The sequence below is a fragment of the Arvicanthis niloticus genome, chromosome 2 (genome assembly GCF_011762505.2).
Source record: "Arvicanthis niloticus isolate mArvNil1 chromosome 2, mArvNil1.pat.X, whole genome shotgun sequence".
NCBI classification, from domain to species: Eukaryota; Metazoa; Chordata; class Mammalia; order Rodentia; family Muridae; genus Arvicanthis; species Arvicanthis niloticus.
Genome location: NC_047659.1, coordinates 15,141,313 through 15,159,615, shown reverse-complemented (window position 1 = coordinate 15,159,615; position 18,303 = coordinate 15,141,313). Strand labels below are relative to the sequence as shown.

At 38.3% G+C, this 18,303-nt stretch overlaps 1 protein-coding gene across 1 annotated transcript; it reads left to right on the top strand.

Annotated features, from left to right (window-relative positions):
* The first annotated feature begins 1,889 nt into the window (after positions 1-1,889).
* On the top strand, positions 1,890-6,719 carry LOC117704604 (olfactory receptor 1f45-like). The gene is made up of 3 exons (XM_034496814.2): positions 1,890-2,326; positions 3,150-3,315; positions 5,467-6,719. Exon 3 carries the CDS (start codon positions 5,486-5,488, stop codon positions 6,434-6,436), a length of 951 nt encoding a protein of 316 aa, XP_034352705.1. The 5' UTR covers positions 1,890-2,326; positions 3,150-3,315; positions 5,467-5,485; the 3' UTR covers positions 6,437-6,719.
* The last annotated feature ends 11,584 nt before the right edge of the window (positions 6,720-18,303 follow it).

The following is an 18,303-nucleotide window of genomic DNA, read 5'->3' as shown; positions in this document are numbered from 1 at the left end:
ATATATAATACATGAGCACAGGGAATCATCTATGTGGCAGAATGTATGTTAAAATAATTGGATTATCTAAGATTTGATCTAGTCTTTAGCTGTACTCAATTAATGCTACTCAAAAGATCCCAGCAGTGGTGGCATTTCTTACTACCCACCCCAGTGTTCTGGGTTTCTGAATGAAAGACACATACACAACACTTTATATTTTGATATGCTTAAAAAAGCTTGCTGGCTAGGCCACTTCCTAACTTCTACATGGCTAATCCACCCCCTGTGATATTCTTGAGTTATTACATACTAAAATCTATATTCTACCTTTGCTGCCCTAGACACAGTCATGCAGTCCCCTGAAGCTTTATTTCCCTGGCTCCTACATGATGGCTATGTTCTTTGTCCTGCACCTGTCAGGCATGGTGTCTCGGTTCTCCTCCTGGCATAAGAGATCTCTCCTTTCTCTCCTTCTTCAATACCTTGCCTGGGAATCCTAAAAGTCTGACCTCTGTCTCCCTGCCCAGCCATTGTCTGCCAGCAACTTTATTTACCAATCAAAACTAATTGGGGGTTCCCTCAGTGTTTTACATGCAGACATACATATTTTTGTGCAATTTTGGAGGCCTAGATTAACAAGCAGTATTAGACAAAACCCACAACACTAGCCAGAGTAGAGCCTAGCTATATGGACAAGGTATTTATAGAAATAGTTTGAGTCTGACTCATTTCTGGGAGTATGTTTCTGGGAAGAAGACACCAGCCCTAACTTTTGCAATGGAGCTCCAAGGAGACATTTAGTGGGCCATGTAACCTATTTTCTACATAAATTTAAAGTCACTTTTTGTATGCTACATTATGATCCAAAGAACTTTACTAGTAGTTTACATCTATTGGTTTTTGTCTCTGCCTTTACTGATTATGGGAGTTGTTTCTTATTAAATGGAATAAGCCTTTTTTAGTTTGACAAGCCAAAAACTGGGGAGACAGTTGAAACACTGGTACCTCCAGACAGACATGGGAGCCCTGGAGGAATTGACATGAACTCACGTTGGGTACAGGAAGGTGAGATGGTTAATCTTAGTGGACAGCTTGATTGGAGTGAGAGATTCCTAGGACTGTTGAAGTACATCTCTCTGTGTCAGGGTGTCTCCAGACTGGCAATGGACAGTGACTCAAGGTGGTGAGATCTACCCTGAATAAGGTTAACACCCTAAAGTGGACAGAATGACCAGATGAAGAAGGGAAGAAGGATTAAGACAGCACAGTGTTGGAATTCCTTTCTTATTGAGGATGATATCACCAAAAAACTAAATAAACAAACTAATATAAATGGCTTAACCAAGAAAAGGTTTGGAATTTGGAGAGAATAGGAAATGGCAGTCCGTGAAGATGTAGTAATTGTCAGAGTTGTCCTGTTGCTCTATCACAAATATCATGTCTAGCACCTAATTTATCTGAGTTAAATTATTTGTATCAATAAAATTATTACAGAAAAGGTATATTATAAAAAAGGCTTCTTGAGATTATAAATAGAATATCAACTTCCCCTTGGGTTCTTCCTTGCCTGACTGTTGATAGTTTACAAAACAAAGATGGTGTCCCCCAAAGGGTAGACTTTCTCTGAAGGCTCATTGTTTCAAAAGTTTTATGGGTTTTACTCTGTCAAGTGGTAGAATCTAAGCACAAGAAGAGAGAAAGAGAATGCTTGTGAGTTAAAGCCCTATTGTATATTGAAGGTGCAAAAGCTTAACCCATTCTAATTAGTGTTTTCCTGAACACAACTGGAGCCTCCTGGGGTTAGGAGAGTCCCAGAGTGAGTGCATAGATACAAGTCTGCCTCCTCGTTGTAATGCTTTTATGGAAAATGATAAGAGAGGGATCTTAATGAACAAGAGATAGGGTGACTTTGCCCACAGACCTAACTCTGTGTACTCTCAAAATGATATGAGATGAGCATTATGTCCTGTGCCAAGGCAAACTGAAAGGGGAAAGAAAATAGAAAAATAGTGACATTGACACTAAGAAGATCTAAGTTGAAAACCAAGATGAAATATTATTGTCAATAGAAGGAATAGCATGGAAAATTGCTAATTATAATAAAAACAGATTTTTGAGTGAACATAAGTGCTAAGATGAAGCAAAGACACGGAATAATAGTTCAGGAGGGTATGAAGAAATGTGCTGAAGATCTAAGATCCTGAAACGTGTGGCAGAGCATCTAATTTATTTTGTGAGATTTTGACATGATATAAAAAGGAATCCTATTTATAATACCAGAGAATCAGCATTTTTTATTCTTCATTTTGAGACTGTGAGTGGACTGACAACAGAATTTATATCAGTAAGTCCCTATGGAAGTTCTATGTTTAATATTTAGATATTGATAAAATAATAAAGAAGAGTAGCATGCCATCTGGAGCTTTTCTAGAACAGGAAAGTGAGGAATAATCAGGGCTTGGCTGGAAAGGCCAGTTCTCACTCCTCCATGTCTCACAATATCCCTGAAACACCAACCAGGAGCTGAGAGACTAGAGGTGGTCATATATTTGTTTTCAGGCGTATTTTACCTCTCCTGGATTTCAGTTAAATTTATTCAATTAAATGATTTGAAGAGTTTCTGCACTGTCTGTTTTGGTATTATCTCATCTCTTCTAAAGACAAACCTGTTTTTACTTTCTTTGCTTCAGCAATCTTGATAGCTACATGTAGTTTGAACAGGTTGACAGCACTCACGCTCTGATGGGAGCATAATTGAGATGGAAGAAGAGAAAAGGAACATATATGGATTTTTGAAACACCCAACAAAACACAACTATTTTCTCTACTCTTCTTGAATATGAATGATTGCAAAGCACAATTTTGGTTTACTTGAAAGAAAATGGGTTGCATTATTATATTATTATGGTTATGACTTCTCCATTTCTTGGATACTATTGTCTTTCACAAAGACAGGAACTTACTCTATCTTTCTTCATGTCCACTTCTTCTCTTTCACATTCACTTCTACATGTATGTTGACATCTGAATTTGGCTGGACATTAATGAAGTAATAACATACTACATACAAAAATGTTTAGCTGAGTATACTGACATGTACAGATTCTGGGAAAAATGAAGGCAAATGAATAAACATTGGAAATTGTAAATCTTCTCTATCTTTGCAGCTCTTTCCTGATTTGTGGATTTCATTCATTAACTAAAGGTGGTCTGACAGCATGTGAATGAGAAGATGTGGGAAAGTTAAGTCCAGCCAAATGAATAGGGATGTGCTTCTGGAAGATGTGACAAGTGCAGAGAAAAGCTACAGCCCAATGAAACAAAACCTTTGTAGTAAGTACAGTCCAAGCATTCATCTTCTATCTGAGATTCTAAGGGACAGTTTTAAAAGTGTTAAACAATAAATGCCATGAGTAATAGTTTTGAATAACTAATCTTTTTGTGACTGTCTGCCTATAATAAAGACAGTCCCCTTAATGAATCAGCAAACTGAGGTGGCATTGATGTTGCATATAGTTCCTCTCTCTCTCTAGAAATACCATTAAGGTGATAACAAAGGGAAAACTGTATTGAGAATGTAAGATCATTAGCAAGTGTGACATTTTAGTAAAATTTTAAGAGACAAAGTAACAAGATCACCACATCTTATGCTACCAGGAAAAACTGCAGTGGAGATGAACAATAGTCTTCTTGAGATGGCATACCAGTGGTAATCAATTCAGGACAAAGATGAAGGAAAAAAGAGTGGAAGGTTTAGATAAAGTGAAGTTAATATCTTTTAACATGAGGACTGTACAAGCTATTCTACATACATCCTTCTCTTTATCTTGAAGCTCAGGCCATTTTTTAACACAGTGAAAATTTGAAAAATATTATCTAAAAAGGGCAAGTTACAGCTATTAATTTTATTTTCATGTCTCAGAAAAAACCCTGGTTTTATTTTTTAATGAGTAGCATAAAAATATGCTTTTCTATATTGTCAGACAGTAAACTTTCATATTCTTGGGAGAGAGTTGTGTGTATTCATACTTGCATGAGCAATTGATACCAACTATTTAGAACAAGGAACATGGAGGCACACAAACATATATGACATACATCACACACACACAACACACACACACTCACACACACACACAACCAAATAACATGCTGAAGAAAACTGCATTCATTATATAAGAGGTAGTATAAAGCATTTGCACATACACACAAAGTAAAGCATTATATTGAAGTAGTACAGTAAAAATCTCAAAGAACAATAACATGGTTGCAAGAATAAAATAAACATGAGTTGTGAAGTACTGTGATTGCAGTCTACAAACTAGAAAGTAAGACAGAAAACTTAATATAGTAGAGATTAATTAAAAATTAATGTCCAATTCATAGTATTTTGGGGGAAAATGATAGGTAGAAAAATGTGTACCATGACACCTAGCTTTTATTTGAGTTCTGAGAAAGAATTCAGATCTATATGCTAATAAAGCAATGACTTCTCATCTCCCTACTCCTGAGTTCAAATAACTTTAAGGAATGTCACAAATAAACCACAGTCTTCATATTAAAAACTCCAAGCTGGGTGTGGTGGTATACATCTTTAATCCCAGCAAGTGGGAGGCAGAGGCAGGTGGATTTACAGAGTGGGTTTACAGAGTGAGTTTCAGGACAGCTAGAGCTGCATAGTGAGACACTGCCTTGAAACCAACCCCCATTCCAAATTCTTGTATTCATTCTTCAAATAATTAGTGAAAACAGTAGGTAAAGCAGCATATTTATAAATTGTAGCTATTGCAGGCATAAAAACTGTAAAATAAGTTGTCAGAAAGTCATTACCAGGACAGGAAAGGGAGTCACACAGGCAGTACAGACAGTAATTTTCTCATTTAAGATGAAAAATAAAAATGTTTTCAGCTATCAGATATATGTAGACATAAAACAAAAATAATCTTGACTTGCAAAGTCTGAGAATGACTACTGTATCTAATTATATTATTTGGTAATTATTGACTACACACAGAAAAGTTTATGAAAACCAGGAACTACAGAAAACATTGAAACTTGGAAAAAAAAAGAAAAATGGGTGAGGCACTGTGAAGAAGAAGGAATTTCATATTTTTTTTTTTTTTGGTAAAAAGGCAAAGATATCATGGTAACATGCAAACACGTGTGTATTATCATAATCAAAGACATAGAAGTAAGGACCATCCAAAACCTGAATTGATACATGGAGGTAAGTAAGTTTAGGACAATGACCATCCTTTTTATTACATATGGCAGCATGGTTATATGCTATTATTATTTTGTGTGGTTTACATGTGTGTAAGTAGGTATTTGTGTGAGTGGATGTAGGATTATATCAATCACTTCTACCCTCACCTTGGGCAAATTCAGTTAACTTAAAGAACAGCATAATTAAAAGAATAAATTTGTTTGAGTCTTGGCATCTTTTTTGTTTTGTTTTCCAACTCTGATCTTCCCTCTTTGCAGGTGATATAGACAATGACTTATGGCCACTAAAAACAAGACAGAAGTGACTGAATTTGTGTTGTTGGGATTGTCCAGTAGGCCAGAGATACAGCCAGTTATTTTTGGAGTTGTCCTTGTCATGTACCTGACAGCAGTTTTGGGCAATACTCTACTAGTACTAGTTGCTTGCTCAGACCCCAGGCTTCAGACCCCCATGTACTTCCTTCTCAGTCAGCTTTCCTTGATTGACATATCTCTAACAACCATCACTGTTCCTCAGATGCTGGTGCACACACTCTCCGTGATTCGAAGCATTTCCTATAACTGTTGCATGACACAATTATTTTTCTTTATGGCAGTGGGCAGCATGGAAGGCCACTTACTGGCTGCCATGGCATATGACCGCTATGTTGCCATTTGTGCTCCTCTAAGATACTCTGCCATTGTCAACCATAGCCTTTGTTTGCGAATAACATTGACCTCATGGGTGGTAGTCAGCCTTAATAGTCTCCTGTACAGTGTGTTGGTTACTCGTTTAACCTTCTGTGGTAACCAGGTCACCCACTTTTTCTGTGACATCACCCCTCTGCTGAAGCTCTCCTGTACTCGACCAGTGGTCAATGAAATGTTAATCTTCACTGAGGGTGTAGCTGTGGTTGTCAGCCCCTTCATCTTTATTTTGGGTTCCTATGTTCGCATAGGTTTTGCTATAGCCCACATGCATTCAACTGCTGCCCTGAGCAAAGCTCTGTCTACCTGTGGCTCCCACATTCTGGTTGTACTGCTCCTGTATGGTTCTGTAATTCGTATGTACCTCAAGCCATCATCTACCTATGATTTAGACCAGGATCAACAGGTTGCCATCTTCTACACATTGGTCACCCCTATGCTAAATCCATTAATCTATAGCCTCAGGAACCAGGAAGTTAAAGGAGCTCTCAGGAGGCTTCTTAGGAAACTCTGTATCTCAGAGAGCTTCCAGGTTGGCTGAGACAAACAATGACAAATATGAGGTCCAATGTTTAAGCTAAGATCATCTCAAATAGCTGATGTGATCTCTTATTAATGTGTATTAATCATATTCTTGTGAAATAATCTTTGATATCTACTCCTGATTACAATAGAATTATCAATAAATGTTTCTTGGACCCTTTGCATAAAATATCCTCACAGTGTAAGCCAGAATATACTTTCAATTCACTGAACTTTGAGTATATAATGTTAACCTCAGAGAATGAGTCATCAATATGGTAGTAAATTAAAATGGCTTACATAAGCTGGGTGGTAGTGGCGCACACCTTTAATCCCAGCACTTGGGAGGCAGAGGCAGGCGGATTTCTGAGTTCGAGGCTAGCCTGGTCTACAGAGTGAGTTCCAGGACAGCCAGAGCTACACAGAGAAACCCTGTCTTGAAAAACCAAAAAAAAAAACGTCTTACATAAATCAATCTTTTTCATAGTCATGTGTCTTATACTATCTTCCAGAGTCAAGTAAAACTGACATACAACACTATTGTACAGTAAATTAAAATTTAAATAAGTCATGGGTGGAATGAATTAATCCTTACTAAATCATATATATTCATAGTCTCTCAATTCAACAATATTTTAAGTTACAATAATAAGCTCAATGTTAATAGTTTAAATTATTTCATTTTACCTCCAGCTGTCATGTCATGGTCATATTAACTTTGTGATATGCATTAGGTAATCATAAAGTGATATTTCACAGACAATTAATTACAGTTTTTTTTGTTTTTTTAAGACAGGGTTTCTCTGTGTAGCTCTGGCTATCCTGGAACTTACTGTGTAGACCAGGCTGCCCTTGAACTCAGAAATCCACCTGCCTCTGCCTCCCAAGTGCTGGAATTAAAGGCATGTGCCACCACTGCCCGGCCATAATTTTTTGAGGTGACAAAAATACTATTTAGAACTAGAAATATCAGAGGCATCAAAACATAGATGATACTCAAAACTGTGGGGTGAATGAAGTGAGTATAGAAAACAGAAGAAATATAAGCCAAGAGCTGATATGGATGGGGTGTAGGGAAAGAAAGTTTTAAAGAACTTGAAGACAAAGCAAAAATTACTGAACCTTCAGAGTTGCTTTTTCATAATGTTTGAATAGTTATGAGTCTACATTAGCCACCACCTACTGCAATTAGAAGCTTCTCTGACTAAACTGGAGAGCACAGTAAAGCTATTGATACATACAGAAACATGTAGAAGGTAGTTTGACAATACAGTTATTTATCAATACTACATCAAAAGGTTCCTCCCTTGGCCTGTGATTTCTCTAGCCATGGTTTGATCATGTTTACAATATCAGTGATGAATTTTCTACTGTGAAACAGGCCTCAGGTCTAATCAAGAGATGGTTTATTGAACCACCCCACAACCTATGTATCACTTATACAATTTTGCCATGATTACATCAGCAAATACATAATGCTTGGTGGGTTGGTTTGTAACATGCAGGGAAGAGTGAGATAAAATCATTTATGTCTTTTTTTCCCCCAGCAGGCAGGATAACTGCCAGGAGTCTCCCAGGCTGGAGCAGGTTGCAATGAGACACAGTGTAGGACTCTGTTGTGGCTTTAAAGACTGATGGTTTCTGGACAGTCTATCTAATAATATTGAAATGCTGATAATAACTTCTAAAAAGTTATAAAGTTTTTCTTGCTCTTTCTGTGGATTAAATGCTTAGGCAATTAACACTTGTAGCCTAACAGTAGGATATTAAGTAATATAGCCTTTATTCTATCTTATCAGGAACTGCAGGGCTCTAACTTTCTGCTAGCTAGTTGAAGTTGCAGGAAGAAAAAGTGAATTAGTGTTTATTTTTAAGTTTTAAAAAGTTTCCTATGAAAGCTCTCTAAGAAAAGGGGGAAAAGCAGAGAGATCCTAAGTGGAACAAAGAAAATACATGCTCCTCTCTTTGTCCTCAGCACTCATACATCTTTCAGAATACATGATTATGTGGTAAAAATTTCATCACAAGTTTACATATAAATTCAAATCATAAGTTGAAATAGAAGTTTACACAGAGAACGTTTACATGCGTATTCATTAGGAGTAATTAGCTAAACATTCATCACCTGTCACAGGTTCATTGAGAGTTAAAAACCATAACTAAGTAATTAGTGACGTTTTACATAGATAAGCCCAGTCAAAATTTTATCTTCTGTCTTAGCACCTATAATAAATTGTTAGTTCCCTTTTTATGACCCTTGGTTAATGGTTTTACAACCTCTTGGAATGTGCTCTGAGTAGTAGAAAGTCTGCTTGCTATCAGAAACAATTAACTGGTGTCACATGGGAGACTAACAGAGTTCTCATTGCAGTTTTGAATATTCTAAGAGATATAACAGCAGTCCCACTATACAAGAGCTTAAATACTGATATAATTTTATGAATTCTTATAGGATCATCATAAATAATTGAGAAGTTATCTGTCTATATATATCACTATAAGAGGGTACATCTTTGTAGATCTGCAGAGATCTGCTCAAAAGGGTGAGCTAATAACTAGTGATAGTTATATATGTAATAATAACAAAAAGTATAGTAATAGCAGGAATCTTTTCTAAAATAATTCTCTCCCGGGCCTTTCCCACTGTAGTTCCATGTATATTTTAATCTAAGGTGGCCATCTCTGAAAGATCACCTGCTAGTTATTAGCTTGTCCTATGATGGCTCCTGATAGATAACACCTTCTACCATTATGAAAGGTGCCTAGCAGGGAGAATTTCTGGGTCAGTTTGCTATTGATTCATCTATGTTCTACATGCAAAGTGAATTGTATCTTCAGCAATATTTATGCTAGACAATTGAGAGCAATGGCAATAGCCTATGTTGATTTGGATGCCTCTGGGACACCATTGACCAATAACCCAGAGGGGAATACTCTGTTCCTACACTGAGGTTTTTATTTAATAACCCATGTTCAGGAGCAGGGTTGTTTGCCTGAGCATGGTATTTCTGTTCCATTGCCAGGTTTTGGTTATAATTTCTTTTATATTTCATAAAAACCAACACTAGTGAGGTTTCATGTTTCTTGATACATCTTTAGTTTTGTTAATTTACCTTCTTTTTTCTCTCACTCTTTTTAAGCTTTCCCTGTTTAAACATTTAGTTCCTAGAACCTCTCTCCCAGTTAATTTCAGAGGTGTAATGAGTGAGACCTGCTAGAGTATAATTTAGCCTGCTCAGCATTAAGATCAGCCATTCAAATCTTGTGCTCATGTTCTCTCTCTAAGCAACTGCAGTATTCTTCTGTATATGTCTTTGTTTTGGTCATGGTATTTAACATGGTACCTATCACTTTGATAAGTTTTTAATTGTGCAATACAATATTATTGGTGATGGGTATTTGTTTAGAAAGTAGAAAACATGTTAAATGTCTTCACCAAAAAATGGTTGGGAAAAATATAAGAAAACTAGATTATATAGATTTGGTGATGATGGTTTTATGCTTATATGTGTTCACACTCATCAAATTATATTAAACAAATCTGTACAATTTTTATGTGTGTATTTGTGTGTGTTTATATGTGTATGTGTGTTTGTATGTGTGTGTGTTTTGCCTTGTACATACTAGGTGATTCTTCTAACCACAGAGCTACATTTCCAGATTTAAATCTGTTTCTCTCTCTCTCTCTCTCTCTCTCTCTCTCTCTCTCTCTCTCTCTCTTTCTTCTCTCTCTCTGTATGTATGTTGGGAGTAGAAAGTGTATATGTGTATATGTAGAGGCTAGACGACAACCTTAGGAATCATTACTCATTACTCAGACCTACCATTGTTTGTTTGAGACAAGGTCTTTCATTGGTCTGTACTTCTCACAAGTAAGTGAGGATAACTTTTCACAAGTAGGTGAGGTAGAGCTCACTTGCTAGTGAGCTTTTGGTATTGCCATGTTTCTGCCCTTTACATCACCATCACCGAGTTAACCATAATGTTCCACCACAGTTGGGTTTTTGCTGTTGTTTTACTTTTGAGATTGTATTTTAACTATAATATTTCTTCCTTGCCTTACCTTTTCAAACTCTTCTATATACTCATCCCTGTTATTCAAATTTATGCCTTCATTTTTATCAATTGTTATTGTATGAATGTATGTATTTGTACACAATATATTGTCAACTATAACCTGTTTAGTCCATATATATATATATATATATATATATATATATATATATATTTTTTTTTTTTTTTTTCAGGATTGAGCACTTGGCATTGAACAACCAATTAGTGTGTTCTTCCTTGGGAGGGCTACCTCTCCAGCTTCTAGCTTTATTTAGTTGCTTGTAGATCCTTGTATAGAGTCGAGCCAAATTGCACATTTTTTGTGGGTTATGGAGATTGAAGCCAAGTCCTCACATTTGTAACATTCTTTACTGGCTTAACCATTTTTTATACAAAGTATCTTTTGTTGTTGTTTAAGAAAAAAGTATATATATATATATATATATATATATATATATATATATATATAATAGAATACACAGAGATCTTAATGTATATTGTGGGGAGCCGACAGAAGGTGGCTATCATCCTTGCAGCCATCTTGAGCCATATACCCTGACCAGAGACTTGATTGCATTAGCCTACAACAGCTGAGCACACTCTGATAACATCTTGCTTCAGATACCCAGGATTTTCCCTTGGGTGTGTGAGACTTAAAGGTGTGTGACTTAAGGGCATGACTTAGAGATCAGATTTAGAGACAAGACCTAAGGACACGATTAAGGCATGACTTAGAGGCATGGCCTAGAAGTGAGACATATAAAAGGCAGACAGAAGAATTCAATACAACTTGCAGTACAGCTTGGAGTACAACTTGGAACTAGGAATTAGGTTAGAGAGTACAACTTGGAGTACAACTTGGAGTAGGCACTTGAGACTCAAGACAGGCAATTATTATTAGGTAGTAGGCACTTAGCACTTGGAGAAAGAACTTGGAACTTGGAGGCACTAGGGACTAGGAACTAGGAACTAGGAACTAGGGACTAGGAACTTAAGACTTGGGACTTGGACTAGGAAGAGAGACTGAAGAATAAACGGGATTGAATCACACTCTGTCTGGTCTCCATTCTTCACATCCATCCTCACTCTCTCTCTTGCTGAACCCTGACCCGTGGACTGGAACAGCTTGGGGCAGTGTGAGCTCTAACATTTTAGCCTCCAAGGCTTTTGGCAGTGCGGGTCAAACATTGACAGAGAGGTCCGGGACATTTTGGCCCCCAAACGTGGGGTAGCTCGGGCCACAACAATTTTGGTGCCCAATGTGGGGCAACAAGAACGAGAGATCCAGTGAGGGATGTTACTGAAAGAAGGATCCACCAAAAATTCAGAAGTGAAACGAAGGTGATCACCATGGGAATATGTTGCATCGAGAAAGGTAAGTCATGTTAATGAAAATGGGGCAAGAAATAAGTCAGCCTGAACTCAACTCTCTGTTTTTATTTTGCTGTTTGCTTCTCACATGTGTTAATTGTCTGCTTTTGTTTCATTGTTTGAATGCTGTCTTTCATGTTGAAAATAAAAAGAAACTTAGTTATCCGAAATTAGAATCTAAAATACAACCAAAGGTTGATGATGATTTGTCAGAGCCAGATTGTGCTGACCTAGAGGAAGAGGAAGCCGAATATTACGGCCCTGAATGGCCCTCTTCCCAAAGCCCCTCTCCCTATGCACCTCCACCTCCAAGTGCTCCCTCAATGGAGATGGTGGTTATAGATCCCAGATGGGAGTTACAATAAAAAATATCTGTTCTTAAACAACAAATAGAGTTAGAAAAAGAGTATCAGGACTTAATTAATCAGCTACACAAATTAAAGAGAGGGAAGATGTCTCAATAGGTAAACTGCAAAAATGCCCTGGCTCCCTGTTTTCCTCAACCAGGAATCCAAAGGCAGCCCCTATCACCTAGCTTAAGATTAGCCACAGATCATCCAGAGAAGGGAAACAATGAGGCTTTCCCTGTATCAGAGACCAGAGATAATCAAGGGGTTGCTTGGTGACATCACACAGGATTTAATTTTCAAATTATTAAGGAATTAAAAAATGCAGTATCACAATATGCTGCCACTGCTCCCTTTACCCTTGCAATTTTAGAGTCTGCCACAGAAGTGTGGCTGACTCCTAGTGATTGGAATACATTAGTGAGAGCAGTAAGAACACTAAGAATAGCGGTGGTGACTATCTTATTTGGAAATCAAAGTATCATGAGAATTGTAAAGAAACAGTTAGGAGAAACATTTGGGCAGGCAATGGTTGGTCCTTTGATGCCTTAGTAGGAGAAGGGCAATTTGCTTCTAATGATAACCAGATGCAATATGACCCAGGCTTAGTCACTCAAATTCAAAATGCAACAATGAAGGCTTGGCATAAACTCCCAGCAAAAGGGGACCCTAGTGCGTCCTTAACAACAGTCAGACAAGGACCTGGTGAACGATTTTCTGATTTTGTTCATCAATTAATGACAACGGCAGGGAGGATTTTTGGTAATGCAGAGGCAGGTGTAGATTATGTGAAACAACTTGCATATGAAAATGCCAATCCTACCTGCCAAGCAGCCATTAGACCCTATAGGAAAAAACAGACTTTACAGGGTATATCAGATTTTGGTCTGATATAGGTACCTCCTACCAACAGGGCTTAGCTATGGCGGCTGCCATGCAAGGACAATCAGTAAGAGATTTTTTGGCTAGTAGAAACCAAAAGGCCAGTTTTAAAAGTTGCAAGCCTAGACATTTTGCAAGAGATTGCAAGGCAGAAAATGAGTTAACCCAGAGACAGCCCAGAAAACAGCCTGGGCTCTGCCCATTTTGCAAATGTGGAAGGCATTGGGCTAGTGAATGTAGGTCCAAAAGAGTTGCACAAGGAAACACCCTTTTCCATAATCAGGGAAACGGGAACAGGGGACAGCTCCAGACCCCGAACCAACACAAGCCAAAACAGGCTTATGGAGCAGTCAGTTTTATACAAACAAACAACAATCCTTGTCTAAACTTAGTCGAGCAACACCAGGAAGTGCGGGACTAGACCTCATTTCTGCTACCCATATAGTATTAACCCCAGAAACGGGACCTCAGGCCTTACCCACTGTAGTGTTTGGACCACTCTATCCAAATGTGTTTGGCCTGATAGTGGGAAGAAGCAGTACTACTATGCGGGGACTACAAATTTTTCCTGGAGTAATAGACAATGATTATTAAGGCAAGATTAAGGTAATGGCACAGGCAATTCAGAATATAGTCACCATTCCTACAGGAAGGAGGATAGCTCAACTATTTTTACTTCCATTGTACCCTACAAATCACAAATATAAGAATCCTAAAAGAGGGGATCAAGGCTTCGGTTCCTCTGATACATATTGGGTACAGACTATAGTTAAACAAAAACCTATGATGACACTATGGCTGAATGGAAAGGCATTCCAAGGCTTGGTTGACACAGGAGCTGATATGACTATCCTAAAACAAAGCGATTGGCCTGCCACCTGGCCTCTGACCTGAACCTTAACCAATCTAAGGGGTATTGGCCAAAGTCAAAATTCACAACAAAGCTCTAAGGTGCTGACGTGGAAAGATAAAGAAGGTAATACAGGGAATATACAACCCTATGTCATCCCAGACCTCCCTATTAATCTCTGGGGCAGAGATCTGTTATCCCAGTTGGGTTTGATTATGTGCAGCCCTAATGAAGTAATCACAGCTCAAATGGTAAACTCTGAGCTTTCCCCAGGGAAAGGATTAGGAAAAAGTGAAAATGGGATTACTTATCCTATTGAGGTTTATGGTAACACTAGAGGAAGAGGCTTGGGTGCTACTGATTCAGCTGCACCCCTAGGGCGTTGTGCTGATCCCATCACCTGGAAGGGGGACTCTCCTGTCTGGGTGGATCAGTGGTCTCTAAACACCGAAAAATTATAAGCTGCTCAATTGCTAGTGCAGGAGCAATTACAGGCAGGACATTTAGAGGAGAGTAACTCTCCCTGGAATACCGAGATATTTGTCATTAGGAAAAAGTCAGGAAAGTGGAGACTGTTGCAAGACCTGAGGGCTGTTAATGCAACCATGGTTAGGATGGGAGCCTTACAACCTGGGCTGCCCACACCGGTGGCCATACCTTTAGGTTATTGTAAAATAGTTATAGATTTAAAAGACTGTTTTTTTTTAACTATCCCAATTGCATCCTAATGGCAGAAAGTGCTTTGCTTTCAGTGTTCCTGCTATAAATTTTAGAGAACCTATGAAGAAATATCAATGGAAGGTCTTGCTTCAGGGTATGGCTAACAGTCCTACCTTGTGCCAAAGGTTTGTGGTTTCTGCCATAGAGGGTGATAGAACCATGTGGAAGCAAATTTATATGATTCATTTCATGGATGATATTTTAATAGCAGGGAAAGATGGAAAACAGGTACTCCAGTGCTTTGATGATCTTAGAACAGCTTTACAGGCTGCAGGATTACAAATAGCACCAGAAAAGGTACAATTACAAGATCCATATACTTATTTAGGATTTCAGATTAATGGTCCACATAGTATTAATAGTAAGGCCACCTTGAGGACTGATTCCCTTAAGACACTTAATGATTTTCAAAAATTATTGGGAGACATTAATTGGCTACGACAATATTTGAAACTCACAACAGGAGAATTGAAGCCTCTGTTTGAGGTTCTCAAAGGAGGTCCTGACCCTAAGTCTCACAAGGCTCTAACAGAGGAGGGTAGAAAAGCCTTACAGAAGGTTGAGAATGCTATTTCATCTCGATTTGTAACTCATATTGATAATTCTAAGCCTTTATATTTTCTTATTTTTAACACTAAACTAACTCCTTCTGCAGTTTTTTGGCAAACTGCACCCATATTATGGGTCCATCTTCCCTCATCCCCTAAGAATGTTCTTTATCCATACTATGTTGCTATAGCTGATATGATTATGTTAGACAGAGATAATAGTCAAAAATATTTTGGAAAGGATCCTGATGTAATAGTACAACCCTATACAAGTCATCAGGTTGACTGGTTTATGCAGAGTTCTGAAGTCTGACCTATTGCATGTGCCTCATTTTCTGGTCAGATAGATAATCATTATCCATCAGATAAATTGATTCAGTTTTGTAATCGCCATGAATTTGTTTTTCCATCTCATACTGCACATGCACCTATTGAGGAAGCATTGCTAGTTTTTACTGATGGTTCCTCATCAGGAACAGCTGCTTATGCCTTTCAAGACCAAGTAGTCTCCTTTGCTACATCATCCGTGTCAGCTCAATTGGTTGAATTACATGCTGTTATTGCTGTGTTTCAAGCATTTCCAAATCAAACCATTAACATTTATACAGATAGCTCATATATAGCTCAATCTATTCCCATGCTAGAAACTGCTGCTCAAATAAAGCATTCCTCAGAAGCAGCCAATTTGTTTTTACAATGCCAACAATTAATTTTGAGGAGAAAGTGTAAATTTTTTGTAGGACCTGAGAGCCCACACTGGTCTACCAGGTCCTTTCTCTGAGGGAAACACCAAGACAGATCTAGCTACTCGAGTAACTGCAGTGACTTTAACAGATCCGCCATCTAACTTGGATCAGGCCATAAAGGCTCATGAGTTACATCACCTTAATTCTAAAACTTTAAAAATTATGTTTAAAATGACCAGAGAACAAGCTAAATAAATTGTTAAACAATGTCAATCATGTGTTAAACTTTTACCAGTTCCTCATTTGGGCGTAAATCCAAAGGGACTGATACCAAACAGTATCTGGCACATGGATGTTACTCATTATAATGAATTTGGCAATCAAAAATACATACATGTATGTGTAGATACATACAGTGGTTTCATTTATGTGACATTACAATCTGGAGAAAAAAGCAAGCATGTGATCAGTCATATGCTTGCTACAATTGCTGTATTGGGTGTGCCTAAACAGATAAAGACTGACAATGACCCAGGTTATACAAGCTTCAGTTTCCGCAAATTCTCTGAAAAATTGGGAATACTACATAAAATGGGTATTCCGTATAATCCACTGGGCCAAGGTTTGGTAGAAAGAGCACATCGAACCATTAAATGTCAATTTGAAAAAATTAAAAAGGGGGAATGGTACCCTACCAAGGGATTCCACAGAAATATCCTTCATCACATGCTCTTTATTTTAAATTTTTTAACTTTGGATTCTGAAGGAAAATCCACTGCAGATAGATTCTGGCATCCTGATACCAAAAAGAATTTTGCAACAGTCCTCTGGAAAGACCTATTAACTGGAACCTGGAATGGGCCAGATCCAGTGCTTATCTGGGGAAGAGGTTCTGTCTGCATATATTCCCAAACTGCAGATGCCACACGCTGGCTGCCAGAGAGACTGATTAAACAGATAGACAACAATAACAAATCCAGGGAGGAATAAATTCCCTGAGAAGCGTATTTTTTCTTCACAGGAAACATGAAGATGCTTCTCAATTGCATTCAAACTGAAAAGATAAACCAGCAAACCTGACTTGAGAAGTCCCCAGTGTGAAAGGAGACATCACCATCCGTACCTCCAGGGTGGCTCTATTGGACTCTTAGTTTCGCAACTTATGATTTAGTGAAGAACATTATTTAGACCTAGGAGAAAACCCACTACAACAGTTACTATAGTTGTTTTTTGGGATTGAGATTGACTAGAGCAGAAACAGGGATTTCCTTACTTGTTTTGTTAAGATCAATGCTATGATCACTTCTGTATTTCTATAGATTTAGATTCTGCTATAACACATTTGTAGACAGAATAGAAGAGAATTATGTGTTGCCCTTAAAAAAGAGTGTTGCTGTTATACTGTCTGTTCAGGCATTGTTAAGTCTCTTGTCTCTTGGGTCCAGGCTGTTCAACAAACTGATGGCTTTTATACAAAACCCACATAGTTCCGTTATCACAGGCTGGAAGAAGGGGATTGTAAAACCTCTGTCATAGAGACTAACGATATCCCCCAACTTACGTGCTAAGCTGGTTAGTCAATGATGTGTAAGAGAACCCTTCAAGACCCTTGCCCCTGAAAAGGGAGGCCTCACCATCCTAAGACAGGAGCTCAACCAATGGCTGTTGAGTTATCCAAAGACAGGAAAGGGAGGCTGGGGTCATTTGTTCCAACCTAAGACAGGCACGGTTTCCATAAGTTTTCCCAGCTTTCTATTTTGAAAAAAAATTTAAAAAGGGGGACCTGTGGGGAGCTGACAGAAGGCGGCTGTCATCCTTGCAGCCATCTTGAGCCATATACCCTGACCAGAGACTTGATTGCATTAGCCTACAACAGCTGAGCACACTCTGATAACATCTTGCTTCAGATACCCAGGATTTTCCCTTGGGTGTGTGAGACTTAAAGGTGTGTGACTTAAGGGCATGACTTAGAGATCAGATTTAGAGACAAGACCTAAGGACATGATTAAGGCATGACTTAGAGGCGTGGCCTAGAAGTGAGACATATAAAAGGCAAGAGGCAGACAGAAGAATTCAGTACACCTTGCAGTACAGCTTGGAGTACAACTTGGAACTAGGAATTAGGTTAGAGAGTACAACTTGGAGTAGGCACTTGAGATTTAAGACAGGAAATTATTATTAGGTAGTAGGCACTTAGCACTTGGAGAAAGAACTTGGAACTTGGAGGCACTAGGGACTAGGAACTAGGGACTAGGGACTAGGAACTCAAGACTTGGGACTTGGACTAGGAAGAGAGACTGAAGAATAAACGGGATTGAATCACACTCTGTCTGGTCTCCATTCTTCACATCCATCCTCACACTCTCTCTTGCTGAACCCTGACCCATGGACTGGAGCAGCTTGGGGCAGTGTGAGCTCTAACAATTTAG

What these genes read in the sequence shown, in the direction of transcription:
- LOC117704604 (XM_034496814.2), top strand. Translation starts at nt 5,486, where the DNA reads ATGGCCACTAAAAACAAGACAGAAGTGACTGAATTTGTGTTGTTGGGA.